Here is a 27,225-nt window from a genome sequence, read left to right as displayed (position 1 = left end):
GGGAGGAGCTTTAGCAGCATTTGTATAAACTCACAGACGGGCGACCAATTAGACTATAACTGTCATTTATCTAATATAGTTTTGAAAATGGGGGCAGTCACCTGATTGGTCCATCATGCAGAAGACGCCCGGCGCGCTCACTCACCTTGGCTATCTTGATGAAATGGCTCAGGATTTCCGCTCTAATTTTTAAGGTCTGAGTCGTTAAAATTTCTCGTACAACCCAGAAACTGACCTGCAACAGAGAAAGGAGAAATAAAGACACGTTGTAACTGGGTAGAACAGTACTATGACTGCGGACACAAATCAGCGCAAACCCAGCAGAGCTCCACAGTACATGCATGGCACACCGCTGAGGAACGCAGAGATTTGGGTAGAGGGAGGTAAGTAACAGTCAGTCTGGAATCTGCCAGCCTGAGACTTTCCTAGTGATCTACAAGTTCAGGTTACTGGTAGAGGATGATGGGATTTGTAGTTCTTTACAGTCACACATCAAAAAATGTAAAGGAAGCCCATTATAAAGTACTGTAACTTCCAGCCAACAATGGAAAATCAGCTGTGTGTGAAATATCAGGAGTCATACTGAAAACCAGCCTTCATAAGAGATTGGCGGGACCCTATCATACATCTCACCTCCTCTCTCCTGACAGTATGTTCTCTGTACACTACTGTCATAGTGACTCACTCCACACAACTGTACCTATTACCCTCTGCTACACCTCACCCAATAGTATTATAGGGCTCTGTCCTCACTGCCACATCACTCATCTCCTGATATACTCTGTGCTGCTGGGGACCCTGCTCCTCCCTCTATATAACTCTCAGTCTGTGGCTTCCTGCTGCCTCCATTCCCCTCCTCACATCATGTCACTAACCCTGTCACATGCAGCCCTGTCCTCACTGACACATCACTCATCTCCTGATATACTCTGTGCTGCTGAGTACCCTGCTCCTCCCACTATATAACTCTCAGTCTGTGGCTTCCTGCTGCCTCCATCCCCCCCCTCACATCATGTCACTGCCCCTGTCACATGCAGCCCTGTCCTCACTGACACATCACTCATCTCCTGATATACTCTGTGCTGCTGGAGACCCTGCTTCTCCCACTATATAACTCTCCGTCTGTGGCCTCCTGCTGCCTCCATTCCCCTCCTCACATCATGTCACTGCCCCTGACACATGCAGCCCTGTCCTCACTGCCACATCACTCATCTCCTGATATACTCTGTGCTGCTGGGGACCCTACTCCTCCCACTATATAACTCTCAGTCTGTGGCTTCCTGCTGCCTCCATTCCCCTCCTCTCATCATGTCTCTGCCTCTGTCACATGCAGCCCTGTCCTCACTGACACATCACTCATCTCCTGATATACTCTGTGCTGCTGGGGACCCTACTCCTCCCACTATATAACTCTCAGTCTGTGGCTTCCTGCTGCCTCCATTCCCCTCCTCACATCATGTCACTGCCCCTGTCACATGTAACCCTGTCCTCACTGACACATCACTCATCTCCTGATATACTCTGTGCTGCTGGGGTACCCTGCTCCTCCCACTATATAACTCTCAGTCTGTGGCTTCCTGCTGCCTCCATTCCCCTCCTCACATCATGCCACTGCCCCTGTCACATGCAGCCCTGTCCTCACTGACACATCACTCATCTCCTGATATACTCTGTGCTGCTGGGGACCCTGCTCCTCCCACTATATAACTCTCAGTCTGTGGCTTCCTGCTGCCTCCATTCCCCTCCTCACATCATGTCACTGCTCCTGTCACATGCAGCCCTGTCCTCACTGACACATCACTCATCTCCTGATATACTCTGTGCTGCTGGGGACCCTGCTCCTCCCACTATATAACTATCAGTCTGTGGCTTCCTGCTGCCTCCATTCCCCTCCTCACATCATGTCACTGCCCCTGTCACATGCAGTCCTGTCCTCACTGACACATCACTCATCTCCTGATATACTCTGTGCTGCTGGAGACCCTGCTCCTCCCACTATATAACTCTCAGTCTGTGGCTTCCTGCTGCCTCCATTCCCCTCCTCACATCATGTCACTGCCTCTGTCACATGCAGCCCTGTCCTCACTGACACATCACTCATCTCCTGATATACTCTGTGCTGCTGGGGACCCTGCTCCTCCCACTATATAACTCTCAGTCTGTGGCTCCCCGCTACCTCCATTCCCCTCCTCACATCATGTCACTGCCCCTGTCACATGCAGCCCTGTCCTCACTGACACATCACTCATCTCCTGATATACTCTGTGCTGCTGGAGACCCTGCTCCTCCCACTATATAACTCTCAGTCTGTGGCTTCCTGCTGCCTCCATTCCCCTCCTTACATCATGTCACTGCCCCTGTCACATGCAGCCCTGTCCTCACTGACACATCACTCATCTCCTGATATACTCTGTGCTGCTGGAGACCCTGCTCCTCCCACTATATAACTCTCAGTCTGTGGCTTGAATGAGGTGGTGTACCCGGTGTAAGCAGATGGAGGAGCTGTGCAGAGGTCCCTACTAATTTTTAATACCATGCAGAATACTGTAACATTTATTAGCATTTAGACTTGTTTATCCCCCCCCCTCCCCCCCTTTACACACCAGACGCCTTGTTCCTCATTAATAACGAGACTTCATATTTTCCAGGCAATGTAACAATGAGCTAAGATACAGGATCGCCGGCCAATCACACATTAAAGTGCCCAGTCCCCCCTCCGTGTGCGCTCCGCTGTGTGGCTGGAGGGGCCCCGCTCAGGTCTATGGTATATTATGTAACAGTGATCTCTTTATGACCCTTGTGCTGTAATAGGCAGATACTTTCCATAGTGTCATTCCTAGGACTCTTATAGAAGGCAACGCATACGTATACAGCGCAGCTGCCTGTTCTCTTCCCCCGACAGGTTACAGGTAACCACAAGTATCTGACAGCGCTCGTCTGAATAGCTGGTGTATTGTTCTTCTGTTCTATCCGAGCACTGCCCCCACCTTACCCACTGCCAGACCGCACCACTAAAGCCTGCTCCATCTGCACACTAGTGCTCCAGGACAGGACAGCCAGCAGTGGTTAGTTACGACCAGCCTGGTAATAACTGGGTTTTATTTATGCATACAGTATTTTTATCAGGACGACGACACAACAGACGGAGCTGCCTAACAAAGTTCCTTTCCATTAAAGGTCTCGCCTGCGCCCACAAAGTAGGTGAACGCTCAGCAATGCCATTGCCACGTGGCTGCCAATACAACGCCAACGCCTGTGCCTCCAGCTGCTTACTGCTGTGACATCGGCAGCAGATGGTAAGACCTGGCATTGGCGTCAGAGAGTGAATTCCCGGCAGTTCTGCGGATTTACTGTTGAACGGACTAATCGTTTCGGTGGGCAGGGGATGAGGCCGTTTCCAACCGGCTGATGGATGTTTTTTTTTCTTTCTTTTCTTTCAATTGATGGAAATAACAGAGGGAAACTATATCCCTGTAAGAATGACCTAATCATGTTCATTTATCCGCCGCCATGCCAGATTTGTGGTATGTGCGGTGATTACAGCTCCGAGTCTACAAGTCATTAACCTCCGCAGGACACGTTTACTCTGTAATACATTCGTTTTTCGGTGCCAGATAACGGATGTTGCTAAAGGTTATTACAAGCCGTACTGCAGAGCCCACCCATCGCCTGATCCCACTGGGGTAGAGAAGAACACAGATCCCCCACCGTTACAGTCACGGCTCGCGGAATGAGGCGAGCGCTACAGGGCGCCATGACAGCCCGCGCTGACATTTGAATTATCTTGCGCTCTCCTACATAGTATTAAATGGTAAGACTATGCTAGAATCTTGCATATGTATCCCCTTTAAATGCATCTCAGGATTGTATTCGCCTTGGTCGCTGCTGCCTGATGCTGTGCTGCCACTTGGGTTACGGTCACCTAGAATCACGTTAAGGGCTTCTCCACCGCAACGGTCCCAAAAAGTGCAAGTAGAACGGTTATCGCCACGACCAGGTGCATAAAACTAAAGTTATCTTCATTACGTCTAAATCTTTCAGTAGCGGTTACTACTCTGCGCTGAGCCAACAACCCAACATGGCTTCGTGCCTCCACCCTACTGCCCCGGCCATCTGCAGGGCCATGAAACGATGCGCAGGACAGAGCCAGATTCCACCCCGTTGGACACCTCTAATAACTTTGCCCCAGTTTGCACACGTTGCACTTGCTTCCATTATGATCATTTATTTCTATAGTACCGGTCATAATACACAGCGCTCGCTGCACAGAGATTATATAATCATTCACATTCTGTCCCAGTGGAGCTTACAGTCTAAATTCCTTACCAGTCGCACACGCATTATATTATATTATAAAAGACGTGCAGCCTCTAATGCGTCTATAATGGTCTCGCTCTTTAGTTAGATGAAAACCAGAAGGCCGTGGGGAACAGGGAAAGTGATCTCCAGAGCATTTCAGCAACGCCTCTATAGCAGCTGGACCACGCAATACAAGGGGCACCGTAACTACCGGCAAAAACACTCGCAGCTATTTTGGAAACAAGCGACTTGAGCATTGGTGTTATAGGAATGAAGATGACAGATTCCACGTATATTTCTGGTAATGGAGGTCTCCGTAATGCATCAAGTGCAGATGATTTCATGGATGATAAACAGATCTCGGTGACATATTCCCGGCACGACCTGCCATTAATATAAAGAGCATTCCTAGCCCCGTGAGCTGGAGGGTGTGCAAACTGGAAATATCACCACCGTTCCTTCCGCAGGGAGTTGTGACCCTCAGATACCAATCAGCAAATTGCTTTTAATAGCTTAGGGGTCTTCTGCCAAATCGTGTAGGTCACTTTAGAGGGGGCTACAAAGCCAAAAATGCAGGGAACGCCAATCAGGCTTTATATAAAGGAACGTTTAATAGCCGAGATAAGTGTTACAGTCTTAGGAGTCGTACAACCAGCAACGTTAAATTAATCAAGTAGAGATTAAAGGGCCTAATTCAGCATGAATCGTTATTCTGAGAAATGCAGAAAGGCGCACGAGGAAGAAAAAACGCCCTGTGCAAGTTTGCCGATGCTTCGCAGAACGCTAGACACTCGCAGACGCGTATGCAATTTCCGGACATTGAAGATTTTTTGCCGTCTGAGCAGGTCTGAAGCTGCAACTAATCTGCGACTGAGTCGGGCTGGAAATGGTCTGCGTTGACGTCAGACACCCTCCCTAAAAACGCCTGGGCACGCCTGCGTTTTTTCTGACACACCCAGAAAACGTCAAGGTCCCGCCCAGAAACGCCGTCTTACTGCCAAACAGCGGCTACATTGCGATTACAATCTGTGCGCATTTTCTGTCGCTATTACCCCTCGCGCAAGTGCAGTCATTTGCTAATCGCTTCATTTACTAAATCTCTGTATAGCGATCCATGCTGACTTAGGCCCTAAATTCCAGACTACCGACACACACTCATGGAAAGAACATACAAACTCCACAAAAGTAGGGGGTCCTGGTTGAAATGGAACCCATGACCCCAGTGTGTTGAGGCAGCCATGTAAATACTGTGCACAGTTGTATGTAAATAGAGACTTCTTTAACGGAACTTAAAGGAAGACAATGGGTTTTGGTTCCAAGAGACAAGTCATACAGCCTCTGAGGGTCTCAGGCATCCCATTGTGAGATCACCTAGTCTCTGAGGGTCTCAGGCATCCCATGGTGAGATCACCCAGCCTCTAAGGGTCTCAGGCATCCCATGGTGAGATCACCCAGCCTCTAAGGGTCTCAGGCATCCCATGGTGAGATCACCCAGCCTCTAAGGGTCTCAGGCATCCCATGGTGAGATCACCCAGCCTCTAAGGGTCTCAGGCATCCCATGGTGAGAGCATCTAGCCTCTGAGGGTCTCCAGCATCCCATGGTAAGAGCACCCTGCCTCTAAGGGTCTCAGGCTTCCCATGCTAAGAGCACCCAGCCTCTAAGGGTCTCAGGCATCCCATTGTGAGATCACCCAGCCTCTGAGGGTCTCAGGCATCCCATTGTGAGATCACCCAGCCTCAGAGTCTCAGGCATCCCATTGTGAGATCACCCAGCCTCAGAGTCTCAGGCATCCCATTGTGAGATCACCCAGCCTCTGAGGGTCTCAGGTATCTCATAGTGAGATCACCCAGCCTCTGAGAGTCTCAGGCACCCCATTGTGAGATCGCCCAGCCTCTAAGGGTCTCAGGCATCCCATTGTGAGATCACCCAGCCTCTAAGGGTCTCAGGCATCCCATTGTGAGATCACCCAGCCTCTAAGGGTCTCAGGCTTCCCATGCTAAGAGCACCCAGCCTCTAAGGGTCTCAGGCATCCCATTGTGAGATCACCCAGCCTCTGAGGGTCTCAGGCATCCCATTGTGAGATCACCCAGCCTCAGAGTCTCAGGCATCCCATTGTGAGATCACCCAGCCTCTGAGGGTCTCAGGTATCGCATAGTGAGATCGCCCAGCCTCTGAGGGTCTCAGGCACCCCATTGTGAGATCGCCCAGCCTCTAAGGGTCTCAGGCATCCCATTGTGAGATCACCCAGACTCTGAGGGTCTCAGGCATCCCATTGTGAGATCACCCAGCCTCAGAGTCTCAAGCATCCCATTGTGAGATCACCCAGCCTCTGAGGGTCTCAGGCATCTGATAGTGAGATCACCCAGACTCTGAGGGTCTCGGGCATCTGATAGTGAGATCACCCAGCCTCTGAGGGTCTCAGGCATCTGATAGTGAGATCGCCCAGCCTCTGAGGGTCTCAGGCATCCCATTGTGAGATCACCCAGCCTCTGAGGGTCTCAGGTATCTCATAGTGAGATCGCCCAGCCTCTGAGGGTCTCAGGCATCCCATAGTGTGTAGCCGAGCTGTACAAACAGATCTTGTGCAGCCTCTGCGCAGCCCAGGACTTACTCAGCCGCAGCGATCACTTCAACCTGTCCGGGACCGGAACTGAGGTCAGACACCCGCCCTGCAAGCGAATGGACACGCCTGCGTTTTTCCAACCACTCCCAGTTGCCACCCACAACCGCCCTCTTCCTGTCAATCTCTTTGCGTTCGCCTGTGCGAATGGATTCTTCACACAAACCCATCACTGAGCGGCGATCCGCTTTGTACCTGTACGACACGCCTGCGGCATTGCGGTGCATACTCTTGCGCAGTTTAGACCTGATCGCCCGCTGTATGAAAACGCAGCCTAGCGATCAGGTCTGAATTAGGCGCGATGTGTGTGGAGTTTGCTACGTAGGTGTTCTTAGACATAATGGCAGTTGATGCAGAGCGGAAAGCTAGCCGGTTTTGCAGACGTATCCTGCGTGCTTTTACACTGCGCCCTGTTCCAGAGTCAAGCGCACGCAAGGGCAATTCTAAGCCATGGGCCACCTACATGCATGTTCCCCTTGTGGGTGTAGCAGATAGGCAGAGCTCAGTGATGACGTGTCGGGGAAATAGCGACTGTGCTGTGCTGAGCGTACACATAATTATGCCTGTTTCGCACCAGAGATAGGGCTGATAATGACAACTACAACACCAACCGTGAGGATCCGGCCGCATTTAGTTACGTGCATGCAGAGTAGCAGAAATTACGTCAGATTTGCGTTCCGTTCTGCATCAGCTGCAACGTGCGTGGGATCGACCATCATGCACAAGGAGGGAGGTGTTAGGGATTGCTCTATAGATACATATTTTGTTACTTCAAGCTTGGAGATGTCTCAGACTGGAGGACATCTTACAGGGAGACACATTCTACAGATGTTGGGGTTCCCTCTAATAACTGCAGTAATTACCAGGCTCAGTGTTACCGCACTCATAAATGTCCCATAGGAAAGAAGAAACAGCCTACTTTGTTTCCAGTGGTTACAGAGGTTGGTCAAGAAGGTTATTCTCAACCTATCAGGCTGCAGCAACAGTGTGTTTCTGAGTATTAAACAGGTGATTGCAGGAAGCACCAGGACTTGTTCCAGTAAAGTGAAGTAAACACCATAAACGATTATAATTTGGCAGTATTTTTGCATGGTGTTTTCTTATTTGGCTCATTTGATAACATCACAAAAGGCACATACTGTAACCTGTCAGATATTCCATTGTTTCAGCTTCTGTGTCACCCCCCTCCCCCTCCCATTCCACCCCCCCCCCCCCTTCCCCCGGCAACACCCACTGAGCAGCTGGTACCTGGTTAAATCGTCTGGTGAAGGCGACAACATTTGGGGCAAGGCTGTGTTTTTCCTTCTTGTTCCAGCCGCAGCTGGCGAGTTCCTGCAAAACAAGAGCGAGATGACATCAGCCTACCCGCTGCACTTACTGCCCGTCAGGCTTGCAGAGAAACCTCATAAACATCCTTCACACTTGCAGTTCCCAAACCTCGCTCATACGTTGTGTCACACCCGCCTGGTAGCTCATTGGTAAACTATTCTAACCAATAAAACACAACGATGAAGACGTGGATAAATCGGTGTATTTTGCAGCCCCCCATCACCTGCCGCAGCGTTCTAGCGATGAGGCTGGTTGGGGATTCAGGGAGGGAGTTTTGTTACATTATATTTATCGCACCGTTGCGCTCCTACGGTCAGAGTGGAGGTAACTGCCAATCACTTTCCATTCTGCTATTCGGGGGGAGCACAGCGCTGGTTTTGGTAGATTATATTTATTGCACCGTTGCGCTCCTACGGTCAGAGTGGAGGTAACTGCCAATCACTTTCCATTCTGCTATTCGGGGGGAGCACAGCGCTGGTTTTGGTAGATTATATTTATTGCACCGTTGCGCTCCTGCCGTCAGAGTGGAGGTAACTGCCAATCACTTTCCATTCCGCTATTCAGGGGGGGGGGGGGAGCACAGCGCTGGTTTTGGTAGATTATATTTATTGCACCGTTGCGCTCCTGCCGTCAGAGTGGAGGTAACTGCCAATCACTTTCCATTCTGCTATTCAGCCGGAAGAGACTTTCCTGCAAGTGACGGACAGTTACCTCCACTTCCATAATACTCCTTGGGAAACAAGACTTTCACATACCGAGGATGACTGCAATCCCCGATAATGATCAGACTGTGGTGAGAGAATTACTGATAGACATGTTGGCAAATGCTATTAACCCACGTGTGGCCATTTTCTGACGCGTGCACAGGCCCCAGTGATGCCAGAAGTGATCCAGCCGATCCACCCGATGGGCCACAAATAGCACCTCTACGAACCTGTTGGCTAAAGCATACACGGATCTAGATATCTGGCTCTCGCGCGGCATCAGAAAATGGCGCAAGACTGTTTTATTCTGCACATAACACAGTGTCGCTGGCAGCGCGGAACCCCAGCACCTCTGTTATGTGTTAGCCAAGGGATGCAGGATACAAAATTTGACTTAGCTGGAGTGATCTTTAAAGGCCTCCATAATTACGCTAATTGCTCACAGTAATTATGTATTCATGGGAAACTTGGCTTGTCTGTAATAGTCTGTACTCATGTAACTTATTGTCAGCTGTGCTGCTCTTTCCCGGTGCTACAGAACCCATGAATAAAAGACAATAAAAGTATTATATACAATGTTAGGAGTCCCCTAACGCAACAAACAGATACAAGATGTATTGTAGCTTCCACACTCTGAATAAGGGGTTAGACCAGAGGTTCCCAATCGTAGTCCTCAAGGCACCCCAACAGTCCAGGTTTTAGGGATAGCCCTGCTTGCGGACTGATGGCATAATAAAAACGGACCGTGGTACTATTTCAGTCACCTGTGCTTTAGCAAGTATATCCTGAAAACATGGGCCCTCATTCCGAGTCGTTCGCTCGGTATTTTTCATCGCATCGCAGTGAAATTCCGCTTAGTGCGCATGCGCAATATTCGCACTGCGACTGCGCCAAGTATCTTTGCTATGAAGAAAGTATTTTTACTCACGGCTTTCTCATCGCTCCGGCGAACGTAATGTGATTGACAGGAAATGGGTGTTACTGGGCGGAAACACGGCGTTTTATGGGCGTGTGGCTGAAAACGCTACCGTTTCCGGAAAAAACGCAGGAGTGGCCGGAGAAACGGGGGAGTGGTTGGGCGAACGCTGGGTGTGTTTGTGACGTCAAACCAGGAACGACAAGCACTGAACTGATCGCACAGGCAGAGTAAGTCTGGAGCTACTCTAAAACTGCTAAGTAGTTTGTGCTCGCAATATTGCGAATACATCGGTCGCAATTTTAAGATGCTAAGATACACTCCCAGTAGGCGGCGGCTTAGCGTGAGCAACTCTGCTAAATTCGCCTTGCGACCGATCAACTCGGAATGAGGGCCATGGACTGTTGGGATGATCTGAGGAACGCGTTTGGGAACCACTGGGTTAGATTTACGGAATTGTATTCACTTTTCAAATCATTTAACTCATTTCTTCCTATTTCTGGAATTCCAGTGTAAACAGCACAGAGGGTTCCTGGTATTTTAACAGACGACCGTTAAAGAGAATGTTGCGTTTGTCTGTCAGACGTCTCCTTATTGATACGACTGTCTGGACCCATCTCTCAGGAAACACATCAGACCCCACAGGGACGCGATCTGCTCTCCGTTACAGAGAAGAGTCCGTGTGGGCTCGTCAGCAGACGATTAGCAATTACCCAACACAAATACCTCTCAGACAAGTCAACCGAAATCTAGTTATCACTCACTGGTCTTTCCCCACGGGCGTTACAGCATACGCTGGTCTCTAACCCGGCGCTTAGCTGCACAGCGGTGAAGTCAGATTAGTTTACTCACTGACAGGACGGCCATTTCGCTGAAAGCAGATTTCACCACCTCAGGATTATTTAAGCCATAGAAACACAAAGCAAAACTGGCGAATGGCCGGCGCTTTTACGTAAGTGATGATAAGAAAGAGACAAAGCTGTGACAGAAATATATTTAATGTCCATACATTTATATGCCTACATCATAAAAATAATAAAGATAGCGCAGGGAACTGGGTCTGGCCTGTAAATACCGGTCCTGTTTGCAGTATCTGCTGTTTGATTATTTAATCCGCACTGATCTGAGGCAGATATAACACAGCTTCATGCTGCATACGGCTGTACCCACGTGCAGAGAGAGCTACAAATGGATGGTGCCCATAGTAACATGGAGAGAGGCCCCATGGTCATACCCCCTATAACGACCGACTAATACCCAGGCCGCATCCAATAAAACAATGTATTAATTTGATTATGAGTCCGCATGGTTCAGGTGGAGAGGTTGCCAATAGCAACCAGAATCTGGCTATCACTTTATAGAATGTATTAGATAAATACTATCTGGAAGTGGATTCCCTTATCCGCTCTCACTGGCTGCCTGAGGAACTCTCTTCTTCTGGTGCTGGGTGCTGTACCGTCCTGTCAGTGGCGGGAGCCGACGAGCCCCACCCACAGCTCACAGTTAACCCTTGCGCCATGTTTAGGCAGAGATAGGATGTAAATTCACGCCTCTATTGACTAACTTAAGTTGCTAGACTCGGCTGAGGGGCACAAATGTGACAGAGTGAGAAACAACTCCAAATGCACTAAGGAAGGAAAGAGTGGAAGCATGTAGGTTGGAAGTGTCAGTGGCTGTCGCAGGATCTGTACACGAAAAGACATTGCCTGGCTCTCTGCTAATCAGGAGGTACTTTGTTAGGGTCTGTGCCATGAAAATGACTTCTCCTCCAAATCGGGTTCCATCCAGCATTGTAGCTTTATACTTTTACAGCTGGTGATCATTAAGCTCTCAGTATATGTTCCATTCAGGTGTCTCATAGCTAATGTGGTCTTGGAGGTAAGTCGGGCCTATCCCGCCATTACCTGGAGCTTGCAAGGAGATAACAGAAGAGGACAGCGCCACCTCCTGGACAATAAGTATAACGCTGCAGAGTCCAGCTGCGTGACTGCCTAAGTGAATTCACAGTTGACAGCTTTGCAGTAAAAACACATCTATCATAGGAGGAACCATTGGCATTGGACACCGACTGACCCAAGAAACTGTCAGAATCCACTGTTTACTGTCACGTTGGAGTCAGTGGAGAATGTAAAATATTTTACACAAGAGAAAACACTCGGCTTACCTCAGCTTCTGAGGCCTGAGCAGCACAAAGCACTTTACACTGATTGGCACAAAGCGTGGTTATCTTGTTGGCTGGGATTCGTGTGACGCATACACTGGAATACTTACACAGAGTCATGTATAGGTCTAACAAACAAAGACTAAAAAAGAAAAATTGCAACAATTCCAGAATTATACCAAGATGGCGGCCGCGACAATGAAGGGTTTAACCCTTGAGCTGCGGCACCATTTTAAAATTACCTAACGGTGCCAGAACCAGAGTATATAGAAACAAAATATTTAATAACAGTCCTATGCCCCAGTATAACAATTCAGATATACCACAAGTTTAAAAGTGTAAGAAAAGTATTTTACTTGAAAGCCCTGCAACTGCTACTTGAAAGCCCTGCAACTGCTACTTGAAAGCCCTGCAACTACTCTGCCTTGGTGTATAAGGTCTGGCGCTGAGCAAAAGGGTAGAGTATGCAATATAATTATTACCAGTTATTTATATAGCGCATACATATTCCGCAACGCTGTACAGAGAATATTTGGCCATTCACATCAGTCCCTGCCCCAGTGGAGCTTGCAATCTGTATTCCCTACCACATGTACACACACATACATTCACACTATGGTTAATTTTGTTGGGAGTCAATTAACCTACAGTACCAGTATATTTTTGTATTGTGGGAGGAAACCCACGCAAGTACGGGGAAAATATACAAACTCCACACAGTTAAGGCCATGGTGGAAATCGAACCCATGACCTCAGTGCTGTGAGGAAGTAATGCTAACCCGTGCTGCCCATATGTGGATATATTTTACAGTGGGTTCAAAATATTTTAACAAGTTAGATTTATTATGGTGTGCATAGTTGTAGAATTGCATGTGTAAATGTAGAGGCTGTGCACTTCTATTATTTATTAAGTATTTTATTTTATAAGGAATTGCCATTTTCTGTGACATGGGAACCAATACGGTAATTATCCTGGCTCTAGCAAAACAGTGTATCCTCTGTCCATCTTGAGAGGAGAAAACTTCTGTAACATCTTGTATGCTTTGTAATGACCGGCTGCTCTGGATGTAGCCCAGGGTCTCCCAGCTGAAACCCTCTGATACCTACCCAGTGTAGGCTGTTCTAAATTAAGGGAACAATGGGAATTATACAACACGACCCAAGAAGTGCTGCAGCAGTGTGTCCACACATACCCAGAAGTACTGTAGGCGGTTACAGGTGCTGGTGGTAGGAGTCTGTATGGAACAGGCGTTTCCAGGTGACGGTGTAGAAGCCTGCACGAAACAGGTGGTTCCAGATGACGGTGCAGGAGCCTGTAGGGAACAGGTGGATGAAGGTGACTGTGTAGGAGCCTCTATGGAACAGGCGGTTCCAGGGGACAATGTAGGAGCCTCTATGGAACAGGCAGTTCCAGGCGACAGTGTAGGAGCCTCTATGGAACAGGCGGCGACGGTGTAGGAGCCTCTATGGAACAGGCAGTTCCAGGCGACGGTGTAGGAGCCTCTATGGAACAGGCGGTTCCAGGCGACGGTGTAGGAGCCTGTAGGGAACAGGCGGTTCCAGGTGACGGTGTAGGAGCCTGTAGGGAACAGACAGTTCCAGGTGACGGTGTAGGAACCTGTATGGAACAGACGGTTCCAGGTGACGGTGTAGGAACCTGTATGGAACAGGCGGTTCCAGGTGACGGTGTAGGAACCTGTATGGAACAGGTGGTTCCAGGTGAAGGTGTAGGAACCTGTATGGAATAGGCAGCTTCAGGTGGCAATGTAGAAGCCTGGTGGCAGCAGTGTGTTACCCGCCTTACCAAGGCATCTAAACCCCTTGGGAACAGGGATAATTCCTATACTATGCAGGGAAAAGATGTATAAGGGTAACTCCACATAACAAAAGAAGATGTTGCCTTACTGACATAGCGAGTACTACAGCATACAGGAAAAATCATAATAGGATCTCTGCCTAGAATGGTCTGCTAAAGTCTCAGAAACACACTGTACCTGCCATCTGACAGGTAGGTGGTGAGCAGACTGTTAAGTATTACACTAAGCAGAGAGCGGAGCTACCGCAATAGCAGAGAGTGCCACCGCTACAGGGCGCAGAGCTGGTGCTATAAATACGCTCCATGCTGCAATAATAAAATGGCGGACAAACACACCTCTGGCTACTGAAGCTCCTCCCTAACGGTCACTGAATACAAACATAAGCTTGTGATTGGGTAACAGGGTAGGCTACTTCTTACTGGTGGCTGGAACAGCAGCCTGTAGAATTAATGCTGCATAGAGGGAGCTTCAGTAAGGCGTAGGATATGAAAAACTGGCCAATCCATGCTCACGGGATCAAAAGTCTTAAAGGAGCTGACAAAGGTCTAGTTCCGGCACCAGCTGTTCCCGATATGTCTAATGTCTAGGTGTGAGCTTTACTCCTTGCACAGTAAATGTGTTGTGTGCGTGCCAAGCTTACAGAAGGAGCCATCTGCTCTGTTGATGTGACCCACACAGGAAATGGTCACAAACAACTTGTGCTTCACAGCCTTGTGGCAACCTGGTCACTCAACCACAATGCCCGACGACTAAACCTGCAGTCAATTTACCAAATATGTGGAAGTCCGTATTGGAAAAATACGTTGAATAACTGGAGTCTTACCCGGTCAGGGCGAATCAAGACTTTCAGACCTTCCCAAACGTTATTATATTTTTTTTCATTGTAACCCCAAATCTCAGCGTTCCGTCGCTCTGCCTCTCTACAGGCGCCCGCTGCTTAGTGCCTAGAATCGGATGCCTGGTTCCCATCCAGTCATCTCTGTCTCAGGCACTCCTACGTCTACACCCTCTCTACCGCTGCTGATGCTTAGTGCCTGGCTAGTAATCTCCGTCACTCCTGTGTCCAGTAACTCTCTACCGATGTAACTCTTTGCCTGTCTCGTCTCATACATTGCAGCGCACAAGTTCTGCGTGTGTTTATACCGGAGAACTGTCTCTTTTATAAATGTATTACACCGTGGAATACAATAAATCAGCCAAAAGAAAGTAAAAACAGAAAAGAAAGACATTTATACAGAGAAAAAGAAGAATAAAGTAAAAGTTTTGCATTGCGCTATCAGAGATCCCTTACCCCAGAACATAGATGCAAGTCTGATCTGTCTCTTTTAGAATATGAAGATTCTGTAATTATTAAAACATTAGGCATCAAAGGAAGTGAAATTTCCATTTTCTCAAAAAATATCTCAGGCCTGGCAGAGCTCGGCGATGACTTTTCCATCCTACATCACAGAAGTGGTTTCGCCACAGAGTAAAGTCGGGATTTACGGGAACATCGGAGCCAGGACGTATCATCGGAGTAACTGGTCAATTTGGAATTGGCTGAAATGTGGTTTGGAGGCTGCAATAGGTTCTAGGGAAACAGCAGAGCGCAGGAGACGGTGCATCTGAGGACGCTGCATGAAGCAGAACGGGACGGAGGAGATGAAATTTGTGTCACTCAGCAAATACTGTCATTTTCTTTTTCCAACAGGTTAAAATTCCGCAGCTGTAAGCAAATAAAATCTGTTCCTTGCGGATCCATTTACAACAGGGAAAATATAGTCTAAAATGAGTGTATTTTCCTTTACATGCACAGTATTTATACTGGCAGCTCTTGTGTTGTGTACAGACTATGGGATTTCTGTGCATTTATATCCGTCAGTCTACAGCATAGTGGGTGCTTTATCCACAGCAATTATAATCCTGCTTTAATGCGGACTGAAGATATCAATATCAAGGAGATATCCACGTGCCATAGCATAACACATAAATATAATACACGTGCCATAGCAGAACGCATAAATAGAATACACGTGCCATAGCAGAACGCATAAATATAATACACGTGTCATATGTCAAAGTCGAAAAATATTGTAATGCATACACCATGTACTAACCCCATACACATGCCCGCTGCGCGTGCACTTATTCCGCCGTGCGTGCACATATCCGCAATTTGCGTAGGATCGCTCCTGCGATCATGCGCGTGGTATGGGTATTTACGGCGGAGTTTGTGAGCGCATAGAGGGTTATCAGAACATTACATATTTAACCCAAATAGTGCACATTTTACACATAGCTCCCCTGCACCACATCAGCAAGTATCACCAGTTTAAATGATTCCAGGACTAAGGGATTCGCCTTTGCATGATAGGAAGGGACAGACTAGGGTTATAAGGTGATGTCTAGTATCCAGCTGTAGGGTATTTTAAGGGTAACATTCCGGTGTCGGTTAGAGAAAGATCGCATGTTCCTGCGGATAGTTATGTGCAGAAGTAGAATATAGATATAAACTGTATTTACTGTATATTATGTATGCGGCGGGAATCCAGAGGATACCACCCACAAGAGCAGTTGAGAAAGACATCGCCCACCTTTTCAAATCAACCTATGACCTCTCCTGTAATGTAAAGATGCATCTCTGTGTCCAATAGACAAAGGGATTACAGTGACCATTATATTGTGTATGGAAGTTGTGTATAAAAAGCCTGTTGTTGCCTGGCTGGTCAGAAGACTCTGAACGCTATCTACCTGATAAGCGGAGGACTGGTCCAGGTTGCGCAAGCGAACATTCTCACGTATGTACATTTACTGTAGCCATTATTCTGTTGTAGATTTATCTTGTTAGCCTGTAGTGTATAATTTGTACTGTTATCCCCTTTCAAATAATCCACTGTGGCCTTAGAACCCAGCGGTAACTACATATCAGTGTTGTGTCCTCATTTCCCTGCTAGGGTTTAAAGTGTATTTAACTGTATAAGGTTTTAAAGTGTATTGATAAGGTGTACGCACTGCGGGTACTTTATACCGTCAGCGCTACTTAAGGTTTAAGGTGTATCATCATTACAGTGCTTTGCGGCATAAGGTTTAGAGTGTAAGAATAACATTGCATTGCATTACGTATAAGGTTTAAAGTTTATGAGCGTACTTTGTACCCCCAGCGCGGCGTGTGTACGCCAAGTACGTACAACGTAAGGGACTCTGTACGCAAATAGCGTGCGAAGTGCGTAGCATGTGTATTAAGTCTAGCGGCTCCATGGTTAAAGTGTGTTTAAAGGTATAGCTTTATGGTTTAAGATAATATCGACATTATCACATAGCATAACGCATAAATATAATACACGTGCCATAGCATAACGCATAAATATAATACACGTGCCATAGCATAACGCATAAATATAATACACGTGCCATAGCATAACGCATAAATATAATACACGTGCCATAGCATAACGCATAAATATAATACACGTGCCATAGCATAACGCATAAATAGAATACACGTGCCATAGCATAACGCATAAATATAATACACGTGCCATAGCAGAACGCATAAATATAATACACGTGCCATAGCATAACGCATAAATAGAATACACGTGCCATAGCATAACGCATAAATATAATACACGTGCCATAGCATAATGCATAAACATAATACACGTGCCATAGCATAATGCATAAACATAATACACGTGCCATAGCATAATGCATAAACATAATACACGTGCCATAGCATAACGCATAAATATAATACACGTGCCATAGCATAACGCATACATATAATACACGTGCCATAGCATAACGCGTATATATAATACACGTGCAATAGCATAACGTATAAATATAATACACGTACCATAGCATTATGCATAAATATAATACACGTGCCATAGCATAACGTATAAATATAATACACGTACCATAGCATTATGCATAAATATAATACACGTGCCATAGCATAACGTATAAACATAATACACGTGCCATAGCATAATGCATAAACATAATACACGTGCCATAGCATAATGCATAAACATAATACACGTGCCATAGCATTATGCATAAATATAATACACGTGCCATAGCATAACGCATAAATAGAATACACGTGCCATAGCATAACGCATAAATATAATACACGTGCCATAGCATAACGTATAAATATAATACACGTGCCATAGCATTATGCATAAATATAATACACGTGCCATAGCATAACGCATAAATAGAATACACGTGCCATAGCATAACGCATAAATAGAATACACGTGCCATAGCATAACGCATAAATATAATACACGTGCCATAGCATTATGCATAAATATAATACACGTGTCATAGCATAACGCATAAATATAATACACGTGCCATAGCATAACGCATAAATATAATACACGTGCCATAGCATAACGTATAAATACACGTGCCATAGCATTATGCATAAATATAATACACGTGCCATAGCATTATGCATAAATATAATACACGTGCCATAGCATTATGCATAAATGTAATACACGTGCCATAGCATAACGCATAAATATAATACACGTGTCATAGCATAACGCATAAATATAATACACGTGCCATAGCATAACGCATAAACATAATACACGTGCCATAGCATAACGCATAAATATAATACACGTGCCATAGCATAACGCATAAATATAATCCACGTGCCATAGCATAACGCATGAATATAATACACGTGCCATAGCATAACGCATAAATATAATACACGAGCCATACCATAACGCATAAATATAATACATGTGCCATAGCATAACGCAAAATATAATACATGTGCCATAGCATAACGCATAAATATAATACACGTGCCATAGCATAACGCATAAATAGAATACACGTGCCATAGCATAACGCATAAATATAATACACGTGCCATAGCATAACGCATAAATATAATACACGTGCCATAGCATAACGCATAAATATAATACACGTGCCATAGCATAACGCATACATATAATACACGTGCCATAGCATAACGCATAAATATAATACACGTGCCATAGCATAACGCATGAATATAATACACGTGCCATAGCATAACGCATAAATATAATACACGTGCCATAGCATAACGCATGAATATAATACACGTGCCATAGCATAACGCATAAATATAATACATGTGCCATAGCATAACGCATGAATAGAATACACGTGCCATAGCATAACGCATAAATATAATACACGTGCCATAGAATAACGCATAAATATAATACATGTGCCATAGCATAACGCATAAATATAATACATGTGCCATAGCATAACGCATAAATATAATGCACGTGCCATAGCATAACGCATAAATATAATACACGTGCCATAGCATAACGCATAAATAGAATACACGTGCCATAGCATAACGCATAAATATAATACACGTGCCATAGCATAACGCATGAATATAATACACGTGCCATAGCATAACGCATGAATATAATACATGTGCCATAGCATAACGCATAAATATAATACACGTGCCATAGCATAACGCATAAATATAATACACGTGCCATAGCATAACGCATAAATATAATACACGTGCCATAGCATAACGCATACATATAATACACGTGCCATAGCATAACGCATAAATATAATACACGTGCCATAGCATAACGCATAAATATAATACACGTGCCATAGCATAACGTATAAATATAATACACGTGCCATAGCATAACGTATAAATACACGTGCCATAGCATAACGCATACATATAATACACGTGCCATAGCATAACGCATACATATAATACACGTGCCATAGCATAACGCATACATATAATACACGTGCCATAGCATAACGCATAAATATAATACACGTGCCATAGCATAACGCATAAATATAATACACGTGCCATAGCATAACGTATAAATATAATACACGTGCCATAGCATAACGCATATATATAATACACGTGCCATAGCATAACGCATACATATAATACACGTGCCATAGCATAACGTATAAATATAATACACGTGCCATAGCATAACGCATACATATAATACACGTGCCATAGCATAACGCATAAATATAATACACGTGCCATAGCATAACGCATAAATATAATGCACGTGCCATAGCATAACGTATAAATACACGTGCCATAGCATAACGCATAAATATAATGCACGTGCCATAGCATAACGTATAAATACACGTGCCATAGCATAACGCATAAATATAATATACGTGCCATAGCATAATGCATAAATATAATACACGTGCCACAGCATAACGCATAAATACACGTGCCATAGCATAACGCATAAATATAATGCACGTGCCATAGCATAACGCATAAATAGAATACACGTGCCATAGCATAACGCATAAATAGAATACACGTGCCATAGCATAACGCATACATATAATACACGTGCCATAGCATAACGCATAAATATAATACACGTGCCATAGCATAACGCATAAATATAATACACGTGCCATAGCATAACGCATAAATATAATACACGTGCCATAGCATAACGCATAAATATAATACACGTGCCATAGCATAACGCATAAATAGAATACACGTGCCATAGCATAACGCATACATATAATACACGTGCCATAGCATAACGCATAAATATAATACACGTGCCATAGCATAACGCATAAATATAATACACGTGCCATAGCATAACGCATAAATACACGTGCCATAGCATAACGCATAAATATAATACACGTGCCATAGCATAACGTATAAATACACGTGCCATAGCATAACGCATAAATATAATACACGTGCCATAGCATAACGCATAAATACACGTGCCATAGCATAACGTATAAATATAATACACGTGCCATAGCATAACGCATAAATACACGTGCCATAGCATAACGTATAAATATAATGCACGTGCCATAGCATAACGCATAAATATAATACACGTGCCATAGCATAACGTATAAATATAATACACGTGCCATAGCATAACGCATAAATACACGTGCCATAGCATAACGTATAAATATAATGCACGTGCCATAGCATAACGCATAAATATAATACACGTGCCATAGCATAACGCATAAATACACGTGCCATAGCATAACGCATAAATATAATACACGTGCCATAGCATAACGCATAAATATAATACACGTGCCATAGCATAACGCATACATATAATACACGTGCCATAGCATAACGCATAAATATAATACACGTGCCATAGCATAACGCATAAATATAATACACGTGCCATAGCATAACGCATAAATATAATACACGTGCCATAGCATAACGCATAAATATAATACACGTGCCATAGCATAACGCATAAATATAATACACGTGCCATAGCATAACGCATACATATAATACACGTGCCATAGCATAACGCATAAATATAATACACGTGCCATAGCATAACGCATGAATATAATACACGTGCCATAGCATAACGCATAAATATAATACACGTGCCATAGCATAACGCATGAATATAATACACGTGCCATAGCATAACGCATAAATATAATACACGTGCCATAGCATAACGCATGAATATAATACACGTGCCATAGCATAACGCATAAATATAATACACGTGCCATAGAATAACGCATAAATATAATACACGTGCCATAGCATAACGCATAAATATAATACACGTGCCATAGCATAACGCATAAATATAATGCACGTGCCATAGCATAACGCATAAATATAATACACGTGCCATAGCATAACGCATAAATAGAATACACGTGCCATAGCATAACGCATAAATATAATACACGTGCCATAGCATAACGCATGAATATAATACACGTGCCATAGCATAACGCATGAATATAATACACGTGCCATAGCATAACGCATAAATATAATACACGTGCCATAGCATAACGCATGAATATAATACACGTGCCATAGCATAACGCATAAATATAATACACGTGCCATAGCATAACGCATAAATATAATACACGTGCCATAGCATAACGCATACATATAATACACGTGCCATAGCATAACGCATAAATATAATACACGTGCCATAGCATAACGCATAAATATAATACACGTGCCATAGCATAACGTATAAATATAATACACGTGCCATAGCATAACGTATAAATACACGTGCCATAGCATAACGCATACATATAATACACGTGCCATAGCATAACGCATACATATAATACACGTGCCATAGCATAACGCATAAATATAATACACGTGCCATAGCATAACGCATAAATATAATACACGTGCCATAGCATAACGTATAAATATAATACACGTGCCATAGCATAACGCATATATATAATACACGTGCCATAGCATAACGCATACATATAATACACGTGCCATAGCATAACGTATAAATATAATACACGTGCCATAGCATAACGCATACATATAATACACGTGCCATAGCATAACGCATAAATATAATACACGTGCCATAGCATAACGCATAAATATAATGCACGTGCCATAGCATAACGTATAAATACACGTGCCATAGCATAACGCATAAATATAATGCACGTGCCATAGCATAACGTATAAATACACGTGCCATAGCATAACGCATAAATATAATACACGTGCCATAGCATAACGCATAAATATAATACACGTGCCATAGCATAACGCATAAATACACGTGCCATAGCATAACGCATAAATATAATGCACGTGCCATAGCATAACGCATAAATAGAATACACGTGCCATAGCATAACGCATAAATAGAATACACGTGCCATAGCATAACGCATACATATAATACACGTGCCATAGCATAACGCATAAATATAATACACGTGCCATAGCATAACGCATACATATAATACACGTGCCATAGCATAACGCATAAATATAATACACGTGCCATAGCATAACGCATAAATATAATACACGTGCCATAGCATAACGCATAAATATAATACACGTGCCATAGCATAACGCATAAATATAATACACGTGCCATAGCATAACGCATAAATAGAATACACGTGCCATAGCATAACGCATACATATAATACACGTGCCATAGCAAAACGCATAAATATAATACACGTGCCATAGCATAACGCATAAATATAATACACGTGCCATAGCATAACGCATAAATACACGTGCCATAGCATAACGCATAAATATAATACACGTGCCATAGCATAACGTATAAATACACGTGCCATAGCATAACGCATAAATATAATACACGTGCCATAGCATAACGCATAAATACACGTGCCATAGCATAACGTATAAATATAATACACGTGCCATAGCATAACGCATAAATACACGTGCCATAGCATAACGTATAAATATAATGCACGTGCCATAGCATAACGCATAAATATAATACACGTGCCATAGCATAACGCATAAATACACGTGCCATAGCATAACGTATAAATATAATGCACGTGCCATAGCATAACGCATAAATATAATACACGTGCCATAGCATAACGCATAAATATAATACATGTGCCATAGCATAACGCATAAATATAATACATGTGCCATAGCATAACGCATAAATATAATACACGTGCCATAGCATAACGCATAAATATAATACACGTGCCATAGCATAACGCATAAATATAATACATGTGCCATAGCATAACGCATAAATATAATACACGTGCCATAGCATAACGCATGAATATAATACACGTGCCATAGCATAACGTATAAATATAATACACGTGCCATAGCATAACGCATAAATATAATACACGTGTCATAGCATAACGCATAAATATAATACACGTGTCATAGCATAACGTATAAATATAATACACGTGCCATAGCATAACGCATAAATATAATACACGTGTCATAGCATAACGCATAAATATAATACATGTGCCATAGCATAACGCATAAATATAATACACGTGCCATAGCATAACGCATAAATATAATACACGTGCCATAGCATAACGTATAAACATAATACACGTACCATAGCATAACGCATAAATATAATACACGTGCCATAGCATAACGCATAAATATAATACACGTGCCATAGCATAACGCATAAATATAATACATGTGCCATAGCATAACGCATAAATATAATACACGTACCATAGCATAACACATAAATATAATACACGTGCCATAGCATAACGCATAAATATAATACACGTGCCATAGCATAACGCATAAATATAATACATGTGCCATAGCATAACGCATAAATATAATACACGTGCCATAGCATAACGCATGAATATAATACACGTGCCATAGCATAACGTATAAATATAATACACGTGCCATAGCATAACGCATAAATATAATACACGTGTCATAGCATAACGCATAAATATAATACACGTGCCATAGCATAACGCATAAATATAATACACGTGCCATAGCATAACGCATAAATATAATACACGTGTCATAGCATAACGCATAAATATAATACACGTGCCATAGCATAACGCATAAATATAATACACGTGCCATAGCATAACGCATAAATATAATACACGTGCCATAGCATAACGCATAAATATAATACACGTGCCATAGCATAACGCATAAATATAATACACGTGCCATAGCATAACGCATAAATATAATACACGTGCATAGCATAACGCATGAATATAATACACGTGCCATAGCATAACGTATAAATATAATACACGTGCCATAGCATAACGCATAAATATAATACACGTGTCATAGCATAACGCATAAATATAATACACGTGCCATAGCATAACGCATAAATATAATACACGTGCCATAGCATAACGCATAAATATAATACACGTGTCATAGCATAACGTATAAATATAATACACGTGTCATAGCATAACGCATAAATATAATACATGTGCCATAGCATAACGCATACATATAATACACGTGTCATAGCATAACGCATAAATATAACTAAGTTGGTAACACCACCCTCTCTGCTGTCCCCAATGCCAGCTGCCTCATGTCACCCTCGCTCTCCGTCACTCCCCACATTCAGGCCATCAGTCACAGTTCCGGAATATCTCCAGAATCCGGCCTTTCCTTACCTCTGATACAACCAAAACTCTCATTCATGCTCTCATCATTTCCCACTCAGACTACTGTAACCTCCCCCACTCTGGTCGCCCCCTCTCTCACTTCTCCCCACTCAGATCTGTCCTTAATGTTGCTGCTCATTTCCTTTTCTTCTCCACCTGAGTCTCCCCAATCAGCAACCTGCTACTAACTCCATATTCCCCTCAAGATCCGATCATACTCCTCACCCTCCTTCCCACAAGGGGGGTAATTTACCGGGGTTAATTGTCCCGCCGGGGGCTATCTAATTAGCCCCGATAAGCCGGTGCGCGCCGCGGCTTATCGGGGATTTTGTTTCACCTGCCTCCGGCAGGCGAAGCAGAGTTCCCCGGAAACAGCCCTGTTTTCGCCCGAAAACGGGGCTGTTTCACATGAAAACACACAGGTTTCACTGAACCTGTGTGTTTTCAGGAGAAAGGTTTTTTGTTTTTGTTTTTTACAGACGATCCATCTGGATAGCCTGTAAAAAAAAACAAAAAAAAAAAACGGTGAAACATCGGAAAAAAGTCCGAAAGGATGTTTTAACGGGGATAACTGGATATCCCCCAAAGTCTTAAACCCCTCCGTTCCTCCCTAAATAACTAACCTTCTCTTTGCCGACACTCCCTCCTGCCCTCTCTACTCCTGGGCTGCTGCCTCTCCTCCACCCTGGTCACTTCCATTCACATTCACCTATAAGATTTTGCACAAGGTACCCCCATGCTCTAGAACTCACGTCCTCGCCAGGTCAGACTCTTCTTCCAGTCTCCCCAACTTTAAAATGAGCCCTTTAAAACATTCCTTTGTGTTAAAGCTCACCAGCCCTCCTCATAACTCGGTACTCTCCTCTTCTTCCCAACCTCCACGTATCCTGCCCTGTTCACCCTCTATTACCCCGTGCCCTCAGTATGTAAGCTCTCACAGGCAGGGCCCTCCCTCCTTGTACTCTAACCTAGCGTACAAGGTGACCTGCACCGTTGACTCTAGAAACCAGCACTAAGGAGACAGAATTCCGTTGGCGCATACCACTTTCCATCATCGCCGTCTGTTGGTGGCCCATGGCGTTACTAGGGGCCCATAGATAGGGTGAACGTGAACACAAAAGGATGCGTTTTTAAAGAATTAGCCTGTCTAAGTTCCCTGGGTGGTCGTAGTGCAAGCACCTATTCCACTTTAGCAATAGCTATCAAAGACTTGATATTTGGACCCTCATAACCCCACCCCCCTTTGATAAGTCACAAGACCCCAACAGAATTTCCCTAATGTCATCAATTAAATATAATGGAGGAGCCCGCTTCTATTAAACCCGGTTCATGTAGGATCTGGGGGTAGACCTATCCTTGGTCCTCTGTACTGTGACCGGGCCTCGCAGACTAGAGTGCCACAGCCTTGTCCTAGTCTCCAGCTAGAAGACGTGGCCGATAAGGGCACCGTGTCCATCACGCAGAGATTCTATCACTCCCAGTACAGCTGGTGAGCACACGGTACAAGGCTTGCCAGGACTTTCTGGCAGGGAAGAGGCTCAGGCGTTATTACTCACCTTCTAGGATTTCTGCAAAAATTATCTTCAAAATTACAAAATTGCTAGCAGATGAAGAAGTGCTTGTGGAGCGCTGGACTTCCAGGCGTATAGACGGCAAATCTTCCCACCTCACCGACCTGTAGCCACGTATCATACGGCAGCTCTCCCTGGATGACTGGCGGCTTTTATTTTATCTATTGGTTTGTGCGCTCCCTCCAGCGCCCGACAGCGCTGTATCTTCCAGCCTCCCTCTGCGTTTCCCAAAGCCTCGTGCTCATGAGGCATCAGCAGAATTTATCTGAGCATTATATAAATGACCTGATATAAAGGCTTTGCTGAAAAACTCAGAAGACTACAGGAATACATTCAGTAAAAGTTGCAGAAAGACATGTCAAACCCAGGATTTTATCCCTATTTTTTTTTTAAAGCTTTCGCCAAAGGAATTTATTCAAATTCCATAACTTTAATTGCGGCCTTTAATGTCTGCGGGTCTTGATCGTACAAATGATGTATAAACGTTGCTACCAACGGGTCCTGTCCCAAGGATATGCGGTCACTAACACAAACTATACAGACAGAATTAAGAGCTAATGACGTCTCATTAGGAGCCTAGTTGTCTTAGAGGATAATTATAATTACGGAATGATGTACTTAACGCTGACCACAAAACCACGGTGACATCACCCCAGGGGTGTCTGGTTACTGCCTACCAGAGGGGAATGTACGTGTGCGACACCTAGCACAGTATATATGGAATCTGGGGCTGGCACGATAGAGGTGAACTCTTG

The 27,225-nt window shown here is 44.3% G+C and overlaps 1 protein-coding gene across 6 annotated transcripts in view; it reads right to left on the bottom strand.

Annotated features, from left to right (window-relative positions):
- Positions 1-27,225, bottom strand: part of RALGPS1 (Ral GEF with PH domain and SH3 binding motif 1) — a 552,121-nt gene that overhangs the window by 386,170 nt on the left and 138,726 nt on the right. For all 6 annotated transcript variants that reach the window (XM_063935883.1, XM_063935884.1, XM_063935880.1 and 3 more), the window contains 2 exons: positions 8,169-8,252; positions 146-235 (listed from right to left, as the gene is read on the bottom strand). In XM_063935883.1, the coding sequence (XP_063791953.1) occupies positions 146-235; positions 8,169-8,252 (174 nt within the window). The remainder of the gene's footprint in view (positions 1-145; positions 236-8,168; positions 8,253-27,225) is intronic.

Source organism: Pseudophryne corroboree, chromosome 8, assembly GCF_028390025.1.
Source record: "Pseudophryne corroboree isolate aPseCor3 chromosome 8, aPseCor3.hap2, whole genome shotgun sequence".
In the NCBI taxonomy this organism is placed as follows: domain Eukaryota; kingdom Metazoa; phylum Chordata; class Amphibia; order Anura; family Myobatrachidae; genus Pseudophryne; species Pseudophryne corroboree.
This window is presented reverse-complemented; position numbering and strand designations above follow the sequence as displayed.